Genomic DNA, 19,254 nt, shown 5'->3' with positions numbered 1-19,254 from the left:
GAGGGTGGGCTAACACTGATATAATAATTCATTCACACACACTGACAAAAGGTGAATTTCAACACAGATGAATGAAAACATAACCGACGATTAATGACAATCACAGTCAAATAATAAGGAACAGTTAGATGTGACTATAAGAGGGTAAAATGAGGGTGTAAAATGACACAATCTGCAGTTATGTGACATACACAGACATAGTTTAGGATGTAAAAATAGCACCAAAATTGTTCTGAGAACAGTGATGACAAATTCAAAAGACACACGACTCTACTCCAGAAATTACAATAAAAGCCACATTTATTGTAATTACAAGCAATATTCCCTTTACGCTATTTTTTTTAAATATCAATTTGACATTTTAGCCTTATGTGATACATACATTTACATTTCTAGAGTGCATACATAGAAGGTGATGAAGGGTGATCTAGGGGTTGGTAAATAGAGTGGTTCAAGATGATAAAAAAAAGAGATATCTTGCATTTCATTTATCAGACCCATGACAAACACTGCTCATCACAAGCATTTCTCAGTAGTTGTACTGTACTTAAAACAGCCTATTTAATACCAGTCTAGAACATAATGGCAATTAATATTATTATTTTAAAGTGAGGGTGTAATTCACACATTCAACATCAAACAAGGCAAACCAATTCAAAGGCACAGGACTCTCACAGCAATATCTTTAAAAAAACTTGTACTTACATGTCAGGTCACCCTTCATTTCTTTTTTAACTGTATCAAATTACCCACAGATTAAATTGCACTGGACATTCAGGAAGTTGAGAACAGCTTATGGGTACCAAATGGGACACTGTGTTATTTAAAGAGGAAACAGACCAGTCAACACTTGACAGGTATAAACTCAGAGTTTGCTGCATGTTTATACATAACTGAACTAGTTCCCCACTTCACACCACAGCTACCAATTATGGGTGAATATTGACAATAACGTCAGTAGGTGACTTATTTCCAGCTGTGCTGGGGCATCTGCTCTGTGTACCGGGGAGCTGCGCGCACATTCCGCTGCATGTACACCACGAACCGAGTAAGAAGACCATTTCAACAAAGTTACAGCAGGATCCTAATTTGGTCTTATTAAGTTTGGTCTTAACTTAAGCCGGCTCATGCTCGATTTAAAAAGTTGTTGCTTATTTAAATCCCATTCAGATTCAAGCCAGACTGCATCCAGGGTTTATATGTTCAAGATGGAAATCATTGCTACAGAGCTACTGTATCATTGACACTTGATCTAGCACATGCAGATACTGTACAACACTTTCCCTTTACATCCGCGCCCAGTCCCAACATTAAAAACTAGCCGAACCAAAGAGAATGACAGAACACCGCCTAATATTAACATGTACAACATCATACAAACCACTTAATGGTTAAAAAAAGAGGATGGATTTTAAAAAGAAAGTAGCAGCAACTCATACCTAGGTCTAGTTCTGTGAGAACTAAATTGAGAACCAGTGAGCAACCAGTGCTTCTGGGTTAAATAAAGATACAGTTACTGGACATAATAAGCCTTCAGTGCAAATATGTAACGATAAATCTAATTCTTACAAAGATGGAAGAGTCAAAGGCTAACTATACACCGGTAACAGTGGAAGATGACTCCACTCGAAATGACAAAGTGAATTCAAACTCTTGGCACCTCGCGCCTCGCTGACCACCACAATCCATGATGGACAATCATGAAAAGAAACTGCACTCTCTGTGCAACAGTTCAAGTAAGGTACTCCTGCAAACATCAACACATCCCGTGGCCATACCGAAATGGACAACATAAAATATGCGGAAAAAAAAACAAAAAGACGAGACTGCATTCCATGAAGAAAGCACCTTTACTTACTAATCCTGTCTCAGAATGCAACTGATCCTGCCATTACGTTGTAGCAGTCTCTTCCTAGATCTGTGGTAAACCCACCCATCACTGTCCCAATGTGAGGCACAGCACGCGCTTTAGGCTCTAGAGGGCTGTGTCGTAGACCCTTTCTGTGGAGCCCTCCTCAATTTCGTCCTCCGACTGTGACGCCTTGTGGTTCAGCCTCTCTGTTGTCGAAGAAGAAGCCGGAAGCTTTCCGTACAAGCAATCCTCACTTAGCTTGGCTTTGCTACTGTCCTGAACAAACTCCTGGATCTCCACAGGTAGCCGCCGAAATTTGTCCTGGTACTCCTGGTCGAGGTCGCTCTGTAGCTGCAGAAGAACAAGGTAGACGTCAGAACAGGAGATTACTGACAGGTGAAGTCACAAATAAGACCCCTGAGAGGATCGGTGCACATCAACACAGGCTTATATTTGAAGCAGGCCTAAAATTAACAAATGTAGCATAGAAACGTGGGCATTTTAAGTTTAGTAACTATTAATCCATTTGAAATGATTTACACTGAGGTACAGTTAGTGTTCTGCACTGATTTTACAGCACTGTTTATAGAGTACCTGCCTGTGATTCTTGGACTGAATAAATAAAAAGGGTTTCAACGCTGCAGAAATGCACCACGGTTGCAGAATCATTGAGCAGACTGTGGGAACATGAAGTGTGTGACACGCACCGCTTGTTTATCTGCTGTCTTTGAACAACAACACAGTCCAACATAAAATCACTATTCATATTTAGACATGTTTCTGGCAGCCTCACAAAAGCCAGTCCAATGTTTGCTTTGATTTTCAGCTCTTTTTTTGATTTCCACCAACTCCCGAGGGACTTGTCTGACCGTTACGCTGCCAAACGCTTCCCCGCATTTACCACGTAGCTACTAACTGTGTCTGTTTGATGCTGCATGAGTAGCGCGGAGTAGGTTTATCTGAGGTTTTCAGCTGAAAACCGTTGCCTGTTGAGTCTGAATAAGGGGAATGGGGAGACAGATGCAACTCACAGCAAAAAAGAGTAGAAAGATGCTTAAATGCTCCCAGGAGCTGAGGAAAGTGAGAACTTGTATAATAATTCTGTTTGTTTTGATATTAGAACTGTCTGCTTTCAAAATCCAAATGCATATAAATTCACTGACTTAGGCGGTTCAGTGACCAGGAATGAAAGCGCCGAGGGGCATCACGATCCCCTCCTGTACAAAATCATTCCTCTTACTGAATGAAATAGGTAGAAGCTGTTTTTCTCTCAGGCATAGGTGCCCACAATGATTACAGATGACAAGGTTGTATTCATTTCATTGTGAGCCAATAATTGCTGTAATGCTGATTTCTCTGTTTAACTACCCCGCTGGTTCCCATGGGAGAGCGGTAATTAAAAGAAAATCTGCTAAGATGAATTGTGTCAGAGTCCTGAGGCTCAATACGGTCACATCAGCATTGTGAGATAATACCTGATAGTTCTTAAGGATTGAGCTGGAATCCATATTGTGGCTGAACAAAAACCTGGGCTAGAGTGGGGGGTTTCTAAAAAGAGCACATGCACCATCGTAGAAGCCCCTGCGCACATAAGACACATTGCTTCATGTGTTTTTTTAACTTGTTGAGCAATAAATGTGGTTAAAAAGACAAAAATTTTATTAACAAGAGGAGTTTTGTGACAAAACACCAGTTTGAACATCTAAACCCTGATAAAACAAATGAATAAATTTAAAGCAACAGTTTGTTCCACAAGGGGACAAAGAGACTGAATAAAAAAGGGGAGAGGAAAAGCAAATGAAGGTCAAGGACTGCTATCCAATGTTCTGCTCCCAGCACTTTAGCTTATGAGATGGCACATCCATTTAATTCAAGAGCACTGCATAGCAAAATAAGACAAGACTGTGACGGAGTACTTACTCTTAGCGCTTTGGCGTATTTCTTTACAATCAAACCACAGTAGTTTTTAATTACTGAACAGAATTGTGTCTCTGCAGTTTCAGATTGCAGTTGGAAAATCCAATGGCAGCGTCTCATGCTCAGATTAGAGTGTTAAACTATTATTACGTCGAAAGGTTTCTTAAGCTGTTTCATAAGAGTAGTTATAGATACCAAATAAATCATATGGTGGCAAACGTGTGTGGAAAAAATGTTTTACGACGCCAAAACTACAACAATGAAATGCTGTTTTTCTTGTGTTTAAGTGAATTATCGAATAAAATTAAATGAATTAGCTAACTAATTCATGAGCCGAATATCAATAACTATGTGGCTGGAGTTGAGTTGAAGCTGTGTTCCAAAACAAAGCTTATATTACCAGCAAAAATCAAGGTGAATTGTTAAAATGCAATTATATATAAAGTAAATGCTTGAATATTAGCTGCTGGAATCGACCGCGGATGAGTTACAGCAATTAGATGAATAAAGACACAAGGCCAGATACGACTCAACATGATAAAATCTCAACGGTTTCAGGTGCCTGACCTGAATTCTAGTAGCACTGCATGGACACAGAGTGCCTAAAACTTGGATAAATACAGAGGTCAGTTTGTCTCGAGTTACGTTTATCTGCTTAAAACATATTAAGGTTCATTACAGAACCAAAGGAATCTTTTCGTCCCCTAAAATAAAGGTGGAACCAGTGAAAAAGGGAAACTTAAACCGTGATGAAAAGGCCCTACTGAGCGCAGCATCATAAGGTCACCTTCTCTTGTTACTTCTCACTCTCTCTGTGGGGCTCTCACAGCGGACATGCAACACACCAGAACCAGATGGCTGAAGATGCCCCATGGTCCCTCAGCTTCACTCTTCCTGTTCTCTGCTGTTCATGGCCTAATTAGGGGCGGAGCATTCCTGCACGGCAGCCACGTGTATGTCCGCACATCTGCGAGGTCGGCTCCATCTCCATCTCCAGACCAATGAGCTCCTCATCTCCAACACGAACATTCGTAGCATTATGTTTTTGTCAGTCCAGCACAGTAAATTCAACCAACTCCCTGTTCGATACTTTGGTAAATCTGTTCCAGCTGAAAATACAAGTCATTGAGTGTTAGCAGCACAGTGGGCTCATTGTAAGTGTCCTCTGAACACTTCTGACCCCGACAACAAACCATACACACGCACGCATGCACACGCAACTCTCACTTTTGACTTTCTTAAAATATAGCATTCTGTGACCTTCTTCACACGCTGTCCTCGTTTAGAGGAGCTATCAAGGGAAGCAGAGGAGGCCTCCAAAGAGCCAAATTAATTCTTTGCTTTGAGCTGTGACGTAACGCCCGCTGCAGCAACATGCTGCTGTGCATCCACCCCGTGCAGCAGTCTCTCATTCCGCAGCTACATTCAGGAGGTCCAAGTGAGATGAGGCTGTCTGTGGCTTCTAACGTTTGCATTAAATGTCAGTTCTAGCTGGCTGATACTGCTGTTTTCACAGCCTTTCTGTAATCTGAATGCATTGAGTGCATTAAAGAAGCAGAAAACACAGCTTTTCCACGCATGCCACAGTAAGGTTAATTCCAACTCTGAGGTAGTCTCAATACGCTTTCCACTATATTAACCATGTAATGTCAAAGTGATCTCTACCCCTGCTCAGTGCAGAAGAGTGAAAAACACGTTAAGTATAATCAGGAAATACAGCATGCTCATTTTTCACCCTTCTATCTGTGTCAGTGCCCTTTCCTGGCTATATGAAATAATTCATCCGTTGTTTTGTGGAGATTTTTTTCAGGTTCAACTTCAGGTCCTGGAATTAAAATACACTCCTGCATACCTCCACCGTGCGCGTACAGTAATGAGTCTTTTCCCTAAAAGGACAGGTTCAAACTGAAAGGCTAGCATTGAAATGTGTTTAGATTTAAAAGATCTTCCATCTAAAGTTGGGATGCTCTACATGAGGCATTTAGCTGAAAAAAAAACTTAAATAAACACAAGTCTATTTTTATGAAGCACTGTTGTTGTTCATTGTTTCAAATAGTGTCTGTTGTGCATGCATATTTAATATCTGGCTGTTAAAAATGCAATAAAAACAAAACAGACCTCCTAACCGAGTGGAAGGTGATGCCACAAAAACAAACATAGTCCTGAAAAGTGCTCTGTAGATCTGGGAGGAAGTGTGAACCCTTTTGCAACAACCACGTGATGCATCGCCGTCACCACAACAACAACAACAGCTTTAACAGGACAAACTTTTGCTTCGATACCACTGAAACGTCTGCTAAATCGTTCCAGTGGAGTCGAAACCCACCAGTTCAAACCCACCTTCTCATTGTCAGGAGTCATAAATGCTTCATTAGTGCTGCTAAAAGGTCACTAAGGTCAAAACTCTTATTTCCAGGAGTCCAGCCGTGCAACAGGTCGTACCCACGACCTGGCTACATCATGAATGCCGGTGCGCTGAGCTAAAATAGCCCAATACAGCACCAGTGTACCCAAGCGTGCACTGCACACGCACATGCATGCACACACAATGGATTTTACTTCACTGTCCCCACTTTGGACTCTGTGTTCCCTCTGGGTATTGTGTGCATGTGTTTGTGAACCCAAGTGCATTATTGATGTGAGTCCTCCAGGCACAGATGATGCAGATCAAAGTCTGTGATGTGGGAACACAGTGGCCGCCCTTACATTAACCCATCGGGGAGGATGGGGGGGGGGGGTGATCAAAAAAACCACAGAGGAGGGGAGAGATGTCACATAAACACTCTCCTCCTCTTCATCTCTTCATCTCATGACAGTTCCGTCTGCGGTAACCTGCTCGCTCTTGCCGCCTTGCCCAGCCTCCATTTTGCTCCTGCTGGGTTTGTTCCACCTCCGGTAACCGTCCCCGCCATCGGGTCGCGAGCGCTCGGTTCCAAATGAACAGATTGCAGAGTGTCACGAAGGGTAGAGGAGAGTTTGAGAAGTGGGGAGGTGGTAAGAGCGGGGGACCTGAGTTTCCATGACAACCGCGCGGGACTCCAGCTTCCTGAATGAGCATGTGTATGTGGGTGTGCGCGTACGCCGGCGGTTCTGCGTTAGTTTAAGGCTCTCACCGCGGGGAGACACCGCCACATTCAGAAGAATCGGCGCGTTTCTTGCCAAAGCGCACACGTTGACACCATGCTCACACATGCTCCGCCGACACGCACTGTTGCAGAACATATTGCTGTAGTGCTACTTCGCACTCTCCTTCGCAGCCAAAAAAGGTGCGTGTGATGGGATGACTGGGAGCTGCAGCATGGCCTGATAGGCTTTCAGCCCAGTCCAAACACAGGATCTTCAAAGAGCGTATGATGGAGTCTTTTCACTAGACTTCCATCTTATCTGCCCCCTTACGTCCAACAATCCAAACACTTTCAAACAGGGCAGACGGAGCTTCAGACTGGATGTTCCCTGAAGTTGTTGGTGTTTTTGTGATTATTTATTGCTCACTCCTGACGTCTATTTGGGCATATGGGCTTTTACTGGCAATGACAAATGTTAAAAGAAAAAAAGAGTATGATCAACATGAGTCATAAGTAATTAAAGGTAGGCATATGGTGACCAGACGGTACATGGGAACCAGGTCCAGGAGGTGTTCCGGAACAGCACCCCCCACCCCCACGTCAGGCAGGAGCTCCTGGAGGGCATTTGATTGGATCATTAACAACAAAGTGACGCTTGAGATTGCACGCTGAGAGTGACGGCAAATCTCACCACCTTTCTTTTTTTTCTCCCCCCCTCTGTCGGGTTGTGCGTGATTATCGGGCTACCAAGGTCTCTGTCACAGGTATCCATTACGGACACCACAGTTGGAGTTTGTGAGTAACATTTGTGCAGCTATCTTTGCGGGGCCTTTCAATTGATATTTCTACTTGAGAATCCTAAACCAAACCTAACCAATTCTGGCTGACAATAACCTTAATCCGACCTTCATTCAGACACAATAACAACATGTCTGCACAAAGCTCTGTTATTATCTGTCCTCTCTACCTGGAATATACACTGTAGTTGAACAATGGTGAATAGCCAGCATTCACAAAGTGCACCATTTGTCTGAGGTGAGTGGCACAATACTTCATTTTCAGAATTGTCCACAGAACAGTTTGGGGTTCAACAAGGACCATTTCTCATGTGGTTACACAAGATAGAAACCAGACTTAACAAAGCTGGATATTTAAATACAGAGCTGAAGCGACATGCTCTATGGCACATGTAGTGGTCTGCATTGTAAATCAACACGGTTGACTGCATCTTTGAACAAACAGAACCACATTCTCCACTTGCCAGGCCTGTTTCCTCCGACATCTCTTGCTTATTTAAATGCTGTTATGACAGGGAGGAGGGTGGGGTGGGGGTGGGGTTTCAGTTCCAGTAATGAATTTGCAGGAAATTGCGTTTCACTAAGAACGAAATCTGATTAAAACACTCAAGAATCGAATATAAGTCGCCAAGGGTTTGACACTGATGATCCAGCTCCACAGCTCTTATTACACTTGTGACGGTCACCATAGGAAAGAACTAAAACAGACATCAGTGAGGGGAGAGATACACAGATATTATGTTCCCATTCATGCAGCGTTTTGCTGGCACTGCCACACCTTATTATGCTATTAAAGGAAATGTAAAAGAGCTCCATGCCAAAGTGCAGGGCTCCATGTCGGCGGCGTCCCTCCTACCCTCGTGTCTGAGCAGTTTTAAAGAATCGAGGAGCAGATAGCCGCCCAGTGTGGGCGGTTATCTAGCCACGGGAACATTCTTCATTCACACAATAGCCCATGAATAAAAACAGCGATCAATATTAACATAAGGAACATACTGTGTGATCTTGACAAATATAGAGCATCTGAAATGGGACACTAACATGCGTGTCCACATATCTAAAACAAATTCTTTAGACTGCTGTCCCAGTTAGGATGTCATGCTGCAGTGTTACTCAGTCTGCATCACAAAATAAAGGAAAAATACATTTGTGAACAGTAAAAGCGCATTTCCACTAATTCACACCATGCTGTAATTCTCTCAGCTATTAAAAAGGTCTCAGCTATTAAAAAGCTGCAACATTTTCTGTTCCCAGGTGGGTGTACGCAGGCTGTTGATAGTGCCACTCTGATGCTGTATACTACTGAACTACTGGGATGCTGGGGGGGGTCTTACCGTATTACTCATCTGCACCGTCATCCTACAGTAATATGGGGTATAGTGAATATCTGATATGCCAAACCTTCACGTACATGTACATTTACTGAGCCGTCATGCCAAACATTAACAAAACGAGAGCGTAGCTACCTTTGACACGGACCGCCCCCTAGTGGCCAAATAATGATTCCATTTAAATTACAGAGACGTACATTTAGAATTTAGAGCAAACTACTGATGGATGATGTCAAGAGCAAAAAATAAATAAATAAATAAAAAATCAAACATCAAGAGTGCCAAATGAGCTCTGAAATAAATCCCCTGTTTCATACACACAAAGACACACATAAAGGTTTGTTTTTTGTCTTACCTTCGGCCTTTCATCCAGGATTTGCTGACGGATGTCCTTGTGCTTCTCCAGCAGCCTCTCCTGTCTTTTACTCTGTGCATCTTCCAACTTTACACAGAGGAACAGAACAGACACACAAGGACAATTTAAGGGTGATACAGACGCCTTCAGGTTGAGATGGATCACATTTAACTCATTAAATGACACATGGTATACAAGAGTATAAATCATTCATCAAAACTAGCTTACTCGTTTGATGTATTGCACCACCTCGTTGACAAATGATCTGTTGATCTCCAGCTTCTCTCTGTGGGGATTTTTTTTCACAATCAAACCCAACAAATCCGAACTGATGCTGAAATATTAAATTAGTCTCTACTGACATCTAGTGGCCAAATATAAAACAGCACATTAAAAGTAAGAAACTTACTCCTCTGTAACGTTCTTGTCTTTGGATTTTGCTTCACTGATCTTCTCCTGTCGCTTCTTGTCCATTCTCTTCTTAAGATCTTTTTTTTCTCTTAAGTTAGACGCATACTTGAAGTGAGTAAAACCACGTGAGAGTTTATGGGAGCAAAATAAATGAACTTGCCTTACTTCTCACAGATGTCCTTCAGCTTTTTGAGCTGGATGTTCTGGCACTCCTCAGCTATGGTGGTCAGTTTCTCAACAAGCTACATTGAGAAGGAGACAGAGAGAGTTCAAAATCCCCTCCATATTCCCCTCCTCCTTCATATTTTCTTTTAATGAAGGAGCAATCACTTGTGCCTGTTTTTCTTTTGCTTGAGCGGACCTATAACATTTGAGTTGTGTTTGTCATGTTGGTGTATTTGAGCAGAAGTCATTTACTTTTCCACACAGCACAGGCAGCACAATCATGGCCGCAGTTTAGTCATTTGTATAATGCAATTAATATGTGCTGACCTGTATAAACTACAGGGCATTGACAAAAAGCACAAACCAGGCAGCGAAATTTCTACTTTCCCCATTTACAATGTAGGTTTTTGTCAGTACTATCGGCTCAGCTTTAGTAGAATTTCTTAGACACATTTTGTGGGGAGGAGATACATTTGTCTATTTAGGTGTCTATTCTCTAAGTGGCATAAAAGCAGGTCATTCCAAAAGAAATTGAAGAAAATTGCATTAAAACAAACAAACAAACAACATTTAACTATTTCTGTAGTCCCACTACAACATTATTTACCAGAAAAGGGAGTCTCAGGAGAGTAAAAGAAATCTGATATGAGACTCATCTGAGAGAAAATGATCAGTTATTGTGCCGACGTGTTTAAAAAGCCCTCGTACCTGTTTGATGTGCTCTCTCTTCTGGTACTTTTCGCTGTAGTACTGTTCCTGGCGGAGTGTGAGGAGCTGCTGCTGCTGCTGCTCCTTCAGCTCCGCCAGCCTCTGGCTGCATTCCTGATCCAGCTCGCACAGCTCCTGGTCCAGGGTCGACAGTGACTGCTCCGACCGACTGTGGGCACAAACACACACCCTCATCTGCACCTTTTCAACGCAAGCGGCGATCAGTCGATTTGACTGTCAACAGGAATTTAGCACAACAATGAAAGAAGCTATTCAGCATTTTGCATTTGTATTGTCTGCCACGTAAGCCATCCAGGCACAATGCGTGCACTTGAACCATATTGCCCTTGATGTAATGTTTGAGATTTGAAACATTGGAGAGGCGACTTATCTTGTAGCGAGGAGGAACTCGCCTGAAATAGGTTATCGGTCTTTCTCAGCGCTCCTCCTCTGGGGCTCACTGGCTGAGAGGACTGTAATCTTTGTTGCTCTCTGAATACTGAATCAGGTGTGAAGGACTCCTGAGGGCCTTGAATGCATCTCTGAGGCTTGAGGGAAGTCTTATCAACTTATTGTTATTCCTAACAGCTTTTCAGCTCTTTCCCTCCTATGGTTTTAAACTTTTTCCCTCTCTAAATCAACGAAATTGCAGCAGCAGGCTGGCGAGTTTCAAAAGTAGTGGGTTTATTTCTTGAAAATGTCTTCTCTAGTTGTGCCTTTTTGAGGGTAAATGTTTGTAAAGAGGTGAAAGTCTACCTACCTTTTCTTACCGTCTCGTTTGTGGCTCTTGTGCAAGGCAGCGCGCCGACGCTGGTGCTGGCTCTGCAGATCGGACATGCGGGCGTTGTGCTCCTTTATCAGCTCGCTGGTCTTGCGATGGTGCTTCCTGACCAGCTCCTTCATCTCCTTGTACTGTTTCCTCTGCTCGCGCACAAAGCCCTTCTGCTGCTTCAGCTCCTCCAGAGTCTGAGCCTCCAGTTCTCGAAAACACAGACAAAGGAAGCTAAACGTGGCCACGTTTGGGTCGCTACACCCAGCTAGAACGTTCACCAGGGTTTAGAAATGGGAGTCTTACCAGTGAGGACACTCTGAATGATGTCTTCAGTCTTTACTGTGGGTTTCAACGAGCCTGACCACCCAAAACAAGTTTACGTGTTTGATCAGAAGACACTTTTGACCAGTAATTTTTATTTTATTCCAGGAAAATAAATAAAAAATCAGAACTTACATGGAATGATTTGTAAACTCCCAAATGTATTTATTGCCAATATACTGATATGATACAAATTGGTATGCACATCTTCTGATGTGAAGGATTTCTAACAGATTTCGGCATGTGATGTTGGTCTTGCATACAGTACCTGCAGATTGAGGCTGGTGGCCTCCCAGTGAGGGGGGTTTGGGGGCGATGATGGGCGTGTGGCTCAGTCCGTTCTCTGCAGGCAGCATGGCCCTCTGGTCCACCTTTGACTCGGACGGGACATCACTTCCTGCCTCCACCTGTCATACACAAGCGGACAGACTGATGATGGATTTCTGGGATGAGCGTGAACTTGTTGAGACCCTTCCCAGGAGGTTCTGGTTGTACCTGCGTCTCACAGGACAGTTTGTAGACGTAGCTGTGATAACCCACTCTCAACATGTCTACCTGCGTGTCCCGGTCTCTCCTCGGTTATCTCTGAGATCTTAAATAATCTCCACTCCCCTCTGCACACACTTTCTCCCCCTCCAACACCGTGGTCTGTTTTTCCCTACACTGATAAATTTGCTGACTGTTGTCATGGCGACAGCATGAAGCAGCTCGCCGCCTACCTTTCTCAAGGGTAATCATATCAGCTGGCTAATCAAATAAGAGGAACCCCTTTGGGAACAAGCCCCTTATTTCCAGTCGCTCCGGCTCATGACCCCAGATAAACCCGAGTCCTGTCTGAGCCGCTCACCTGCTGTTCAGCTAAACAGCCATTACTTAATAAAAATTAAGGTTCTCGCTGAGATGACGATGTTCTATTGTTAAGTCGATAGTCGGGTTCATAAATAAGAGAAACAGTATGTGATTTTCTGAGAGTTTGAATCCAAATAACTCAATAAAACAGTAACGTTTAATCCCAGCAGAGTGAAATATAAGAAGAAAAACAGAGTTCAGGGCCTCCTGGTGTCATTAATCAAATGGAGACTTAAAGAAAAACAGCCTGAAACAAAGTCTGCTTATCATAGCTGTGGCATAAAAAACAAAAAACTGCGATTAGGTAAACTTAGTTCCACCTGCAGCCTCTTCATTTGCCAGCCGTGGATTTTAAATGTCCAAACTCACCTCTTTGTCCCCCTCGTCCTCTCCGCCCTCCTCCAGGGTGAGAGCAGCCAGCTGATTGGCTCTCTGCTCCATCAGGTTGACGTAGCGGATGGGATTGGACAGGGCTTCAATGACGTCTGAGGGAGAGAAGGAACCAGTGTTTGTCTGGGTCCTGCAGAGATTTGGGGCTTTTGGTCTCAGCACATTTCAACGGAAGCCTACCTGCGAATGTGTCGGGGACGTAGTCCTTCACTTCCACGTACACGAACAGAGCGGGTAAAGTCAGAGCCTGATTCTTCTCATTCCTTAAACTGATGTAGTGGTAACCTGCACAAAGAGGGTTGAATGTGGGCTCATCACGACAGCATCACAGTCTGGTGATAGCTCCTATGTGATGAACATAAAAGGTGTCCTCACCTGGACGGATGGCTGAGACGGGGATGATACGGTGGCCGATGAACTTCCCGCCTTCTTCAAAGACGGCTATCCTGATCGAAGCCAGCGTGGGCAAAACAACCTGACACAGACAAAATAAATGACCTTAACTGCAACATCACAACGAAGCAGCTGCTTTCAGAAAGTTCCGTTTCCCACCTTCTTGAAGACAATGGCCTCCTCGTCCCAGACGGGGTTGATGGCGTTGCCCTGCGATGTCTTGGTCTTAAAGGCTTTCCTCTTGGTGTCCACCGGGAGACCAAACATGTCGATCTCCACATAGGTGCCCACTTTCTTATCAGTCAGGAACTGGCCTGAGATGATCTTTAAAAAGAAAACCAGGGCATCAGACACACATCTGCAGAGTTCCACCGCCTCAGTGCAACACACACCTTTACAGACAATGTGTTGGCCACTATTCCATCCACTGTGCTTTCAGTAAAAGGGTCAAAATGCTTGTCCGGCCGCCTCATAAACTCCGGTTTGAGCCTGTAGCCACATTTGCCGTTGTATTCATACATTCCCAGGTTCAACTGCATGGACAAATCTGTAACACAAAGAAGGAATCTTCGTTCACTCTGTCTAGTAAAGAGCTTATTGTTGGAAAACGATGAATACAGGATCGAACAGATTTTTATAAGCATACCAATGGTTTGGAAGTTGAGTGCTACCAACTGACAGCCGGCGTTCCAGAAGAGTTGAGGGTTGTAGTTGGATGAATCCACTCGGGTGCCTTTTGGGTAGATCCTGCTCAGCTGCAGTTTGTTGTATCTGAACGGAACTGTTTAAGGACAATGCTAAACAGTCTGGATTACAGAACCTCTCTCACCTTTCAGGAAAAGGAAGGATACTCTACAAACTCCACTGGGGATTTAGTCAGTTGCTCCAAAGCTTTGGTCTCAACAAACGACGACATCTGGTAGCTGCGATTGATCTCTGTGAAAATAAACATGATAATGAGCAAAAAACACACTCTCCTAACTGACTGAATCTTGCAGTCAGTTATCTAAAAATCTCAACTCTCCACATTGACTTTACTTACTTTTAGATGCCTCAAAGCTGTGAAACTTCACTGGTTGGATGTATATAACCAAGTTGGACATTTCCTCTGTCGCAAAGGCCTCACTGCCAGCTGTGCCCTATGTGTGAAAACACACAATCAAATAATAATAATTGGAACTTTTCATTTTAAATTGCGTTACCACATGTGTCCACTAGAGAGAGCTGTGCTGTAAAGGTGGCGGTGAGGCGCGTCTCGAAATCACAAACCTCATCCATTGAGCCTTTTTTGCAGTCATCATCATCGTCATCATCATCCTCGCTTTCGGCCTCCACCTCACCTGAAACGCGAGTCACCAATATTTGAAAATCATTCAAATGCAAAATAATGAATTCAATTAATTTGGTTTCAAGTGGGAACACGAGTCTTGCAGGTTTTGCACGAATTGTGGCTGGACTATCAATTGGATTTTCTTCTGAGCGTTTTGCTCCCACGTCATCGGTGCTCAGGGCCACAAAATGTGAGCTCAAATGAAGATTTAGCACGAAATCCGTGGTCACAGCGAGAGTGATGAAATTAATTCTGCAACGTGATGGTCAAACCGACCTTCAGCTTTCTACAGCTGGGCTCATGGCAGCATGGCTAATTACCCTCCCCTAAGAATGTGAGGTCACTGTGTGCTATGTATAGCTCACCGATGGACTTTCTGCCGTGCGCCCTCAGGCTGAGTTCAGCACCTTCAGAAGACTGAGAGGGCTCTGCTGTCTCCTCTTTGGTGGAACCTGTGGGGAAAACACAAAGTAATCTTTTAACATAAACAGTGTGCACTCTTTCAAACACTTTGTTTTTAAAGGGTGTGGGGAGCAGAGAGACGGGAAATGTTTTGCTCTGATTTGGCTTCGGATGCACGTTAAAAGTCTAATCATTACAGATTGAGATGAATGGATCAAGTAAATGATTTACAGAAAAAAGATTTTTTTTGCAGCCATAACTCTCTGCCTTTGATGTTCCTCCCACCCCAAATTTCTTAATCTACCTCCAACTGACTGAATTTAAGACATTTTTCCAAGCCTGCGTTGCCCACATTTCCCACCAGGGGGCAGTATGTGTTTTCTGTGTGCGTGGTTGCAAGCGCAGTTATTATGGCTCGCCTGGTCGATCATAATTTACAGCTAAATGAATAAAGCAACCTGGAATATAAAAAGATTACTAAAAAAGTGAGGCACATACTTGCACATGCAGGAGTATGCAAATATATCTAAAGATATGACACATTAACAAAAAGAAAATGAAGAATATGAATTTGAATAAAGGTTAATGGTTTTACTCACACACGGCTGCATAACTGGTCTGTATATAGGACACCCTGGTGACTATAGCAGCACACTGTATATGTCTGACAGGAAGTAGTGTATATGCAACAAGCAATAATGTGTCCAGCTGATGGAGAGAGCAATAAAAATGATGGATGACAAACAAAAGCAGGGTGCTGCTAAAGTGTTTCCTGGATGGCACGGAGGCATCTACCTGACTGTTAAATGGCTCCAGACCTTTTGGCCATATTTCACGCGAGGTCATTAACTCCACAGTGTCTCTTGAGACGGTTTTGAGCGTGTACCTGCGCTTGGGGACGAGGGCTCGCACACGCTGGAAGAGTCGCTGTAGGTGTTGGAAACCTGCTCCGACAGTTTCTTCTTGGTGCTTCCGCTTGTCTTGTGGTGCTTCTTCTTGTTCTTTACCAGGATTTTACCCATCAGCTCCATGGGGCTGGGAAGGGGCACTCCAGACTCCAGCTGGCCACCATGAAATAAAACGACCACATCAATCAAATCACAGTTCAAATCGAGAGTGAGGTCAGAAGAGGGAAGAGGTATGAGGAGACAATCACCACGCTCCATGTGCTGGCCCAAAAGTTTACACAGATCTGCTGCCTGGGAGGAAACTGAGCATCAAACACAAACACTGGTCCTCTCAGAGGAGACGGTGCAATGGAGGCTGATCTTTGATTTATTCATTGGGTACACTGCTTTTGGACAAGTGTGTTTATGGATATTAAAAATGCATTATTGAGGAAGACAGGCTGATTCTGAATAAACACGGCTGTGCTCGAACACATCGATTCAGTGCACTGACAAGTGTGATTTATACCCAGCTGTCACACACATCCATCAACACCTCTGTTCTGATGTCTTTGGAGGGTGATAAATGTATGAGATTACATGTCCTGCCTGAACAAGATGAGGTGCACCCTCCACCATAGAGTTACAGACTCTATTAAGATGCATAATCTTAATACCGTGCAATATTGTTAACCTTCCAGCCGCAGCTCGGTCTGGTCTGCCGCCCACTTTTTACCCAATCTTTTGCCTTCTGGAAGCCGTGCGTAGCAACAGAACACACGACGCAAGATAAGTCGATTTCGCTCACATTTTTAATTTGAAAATCAAGATGTTTGGTAACACGGCTTCCAATAAACCCGCGACCATGCTCACAGCAAATTTTTAAAAAGTAATTTCAGTATCGGTGGAAGTCTAACCTAATCAGACTGTATGGCGGTAGCATAATCCTCTTCCCCGTCACCCAAGGCTCAGCTGAAACCAGTCTAGCCATTTAACCACATCTCTGTGGACTGAAAGAGCTGTTTCCCGTCTCCACGTACGTAAAAGGGGAGTGTTCGTCTTTGCTCTCACCTTTCCCAGTTATTACACGCTCACTGGTGGAAATCTGATTCTTCGACAGCTTTTTCTGTCCGCTCTATCTAAGTTTTCCCCCGGTGTCTGTCTCTTCACAGCATCTATCCCTCTGCTGACGCATTCCAAAGGCTAATACTTCACTGTCAAATCCAGTAAGAAGTGCTTTTAGGGAATTCAGGAGACGTGAAGGATGAAAAGGGGATGAGACGTCCTTGGAGAATAACGAGCGTGGAAAATGTCTATGAGGCCACTAAAAGAGGGAACAGGGATTTGACAGAGCGCGTGAGAGTCTGGGCAACAGGTGCCGGCATTTTCCATCATGCAAGCGCCTACGTGACCTGACACAAAAGACGTCTTAGAGGGAAAAACAAAACAAAAGAATTTGGCCACAAAGAGACAAAAGGAAGCTTTTGACTGGTAGCCATGGCAACAGAGGAGCAACAGATAAGGCGCTGCCAAGAAAAGCAGTTCGATTACGGCTTAAAGCACCTCCTTTTAATGTTACATTATTGTCATTTGTTGTCTCACCCTCAGACAAATGAGTGGTGATGTTTGGGGATGGGAAAAATGTCTGTGGGCTGGATCATTAAAAGTTGAGCATGTTAGGAGAGTGCTGGGACTGACAGTAGGAAAAGCACTGACAACACACTCTGCTATGTGCTGGAGGACATGTCAATATGTCGCGTTTAATGGAAAAGATGCAGAGACAGATGAAAAGGGTCAGAAAAACAAAGAAACCGGAGTACGGTGAAGAAAGGGATACGTGTGGGTCTGCAATAATGTGCAGCTTTTACCCTCCTGATGGGCGTAAAGGTCAGGAATGAATCAGAGATGCGCTTGTGTGCATATGTTAAAGGTCCGTTCATGTCCGTATGTGCACAGCAGAAAGGGCAAACGCACTGGAGAGTGTGAGACGCTCCTGTGAGGAACATCTTATGGACTCACCAGATATTTCTCAAGAGGTTCCGTCAGTAACGCATCTCCAAATATTGACCGGCAGTACTCTGCCATCTTAGCCTGTTGCTTTGGCCTGAGAAAAGACAGAAACAACATCGGGGTTTTTCCATGTTGGCAGTTGATGTCACAACAACATGCTTATCGAGAGCAGAAGCTTGCGGGAAACCCTGCATATCAGCTTGTGCATCTTATGCATTCAAAATCGATGGATGGAGCTTGACATCAATATCGTGGAATTTGCACCCATGATTTGAAATGACTCACGAGTCCACGTGGTTCTCGAAGGAAAGGATGATAGGAAACGGCGAGGTCTTGAAGGCACACTCTGCAATGGCCTCAATCACCTCCTAAAAGACAGAAAGAGCTACCATAAGGTACGGCGCAGCGGAACGTTTCCATCAACGCGAGATGTGGCCTGTCTGCAGCGCTCGGAGGCTGCTGAGGCTCCCCGAGACGGTCGTGGGTGAGGAACGCAGGTGCAGCCTGGAGATGATGGTACATTTTCTGGTAAATAACATGAAACAAAATCCCTTAAAAGTGCGCGCTCAATCGTTACGCCTCGGCCAAGCCGGGATGTTTACGGGAGCTGAGCTATGAGCTGGCACCGCTGCTCAGCTTCAGCGAAGACAGCACAGCATCTCATATTGGATTTCTATGCCACCGATTGTCTAAGTCAATTACGCCATCATTAACAACAGTGGCAGTTCATTTAATGCCTTCATTTCCATTTGCACCATCTCCTCTTATAAAAGTCTGGACCTCCACCTTTCTTATCCTGTCTTTCACATGTCTTTAATTTATTTGTTTTTCTCTGGGAGGCTAATTGCTAATTAAGTTTGTTCTCTTATGTTACTGTGATTAGATCTAGATTTCCTCCAAATCACTCCATCCCATTCTGTCCTTGGATATTCAGGCCTTTCTCCTTCGAAATCTTCAATTACTGACCCATCAGGGCTGACGTCCTGCACCATTTTATCAGCTTCTTTTATTCTCTTCTGGCTTAATTCAATCAACCATCGTCTGATTTTTGGGGCTAGTTTTTAAAGGTGGCCTCTTTGATTTGTTCCTGTCAGGTTTAAACGGAGGGCCAGGTTTAGGCATGCACGTGCAAGCGTGTGTTTGGCCACAGTTTCGCCATATAACATCACTGTTGACATTTGTGCTGACTTCATTACTGCTGACGCAAAAGGAAATCCTCCTGCCTTCATCCATCCATCTTCTGTTAACCAATCATATCACAGCTCTAATTATTATGAATGCATCTTCTAAACAGCTCCG

At 43.9% G+C, this 19,254-nt stretch overlaps 1 protein-coding gene across 2 annotated transcripts in view; it reads right to left on the bottom strand.

Moving 5' to 3' along the window:
- Window positions 1-286: 286 nt before the first annotated feature.
- plcb1l (phospholipase C beta 1-like) overlaps window positions 287-19,254 on the bottom strand; it is a 68,233-nt gene continuing 49,265 nt past the window's right edge. The window contains exons 12-33 of one of the 2 annotated variants that reach the window (XM_003971525.3): window positions 18,241-18,323; window positions 17,965-18,049; window positions 15,945-16,119; window positions 15,022-15,108; window positions 14,596-14,666; window positions 14,369-14,465; window positions 14,178-14,262; window positions 13,973-14,097; window positions 13,719-13,873; window positions 13,486-13,650; window positions 13,309-13,408; window positions 13,114-13,218; window positions 12,913-13,028; window positions 11,963-12,101; window positions 11,677-11,730; window positions 11,362-11,581; window positions 10,602-10,770; window positions 9,894-9,970; window positions 9,727-9,816; window positions 9,546-9,603; window positions 9,318-9,404; window positions 287-2,203 (exon numbers count right to left, since the gene is read on the bottom strand). In XM_003971525.3, the coding sequence (XP_003971574.2) occupies window positions 1,976-2,203; window positions 9,318-9,404; window positions 9,546-9,603; window positions 9,727-9,816; window positions 9,894-9,970; window positions 10,602-10,770; window positions 11,362-11,581; window positions 11,677-11,730; window positions 11,963-12,101; window positions 12,913-13,028; window positions 13,114-13,218; window positions 13,309-13,408; window positions 13,486-13,650; window positions 13,719-13,873; window positions 13,973-14,097; window positions 14,178-14,262; window positions 14,369-14,465; window positions 14,596-14,666; window positions 15,022-15,108; window positions 15,945-16,119; window positions 17,965-18,049; window positions 18,241-18,323 (2,571 nt within the window). In that variant the 3' untranslated portion in view covers window positions 287-1,975. Of the gene's footprint in view, window positions 2,204-9,317; window positions 9,405-9,545; window positions 9,604-9,726; window positions 9,817-9,893; window positions 9,971-10,601; window positions 10,771-11,361; window positions 11,582-11,676; window positions 11,731-11,962; window positions 12,102-12,912; window positions 13,029-13,113; window positions 13,219-13,308; window positions 13,409-13,485; window positions 13,651-13,718; window positions 13,874-13,972; window positions 14,098-14,177; window positions 14,263-14,368; window positions 14,466-14,595; window positions 14,667-15,021; window positions 15,109-15,944; window positions 16,120-17,964; window positions 18,050-18,240; window positions 18,324-19,254 lie in introns of those variants that run through there. The other variant, XR_003891167.1, reaches the window with a different exon arrangement.

This window comes from Takifugu rubripes, chromosome 16, assembly GCF_901000725.2.
Source record: "Takifugu rubripes chromosome 16, fTakRub1.2, whole genome shotgun sequence".
In the NCBI taxonomy this organism is placed as follows: Eukaryota; Metazoa; Chordata; class Actinopteri; order Tetraodontiformes; family Tetraodontidae; genus Takifugu; species Takifugu rubripes.
Note: the sequence above shows the minus strand (reverse complement) of the source record. Positions and strands in the feature narration are given on the sequence as shown.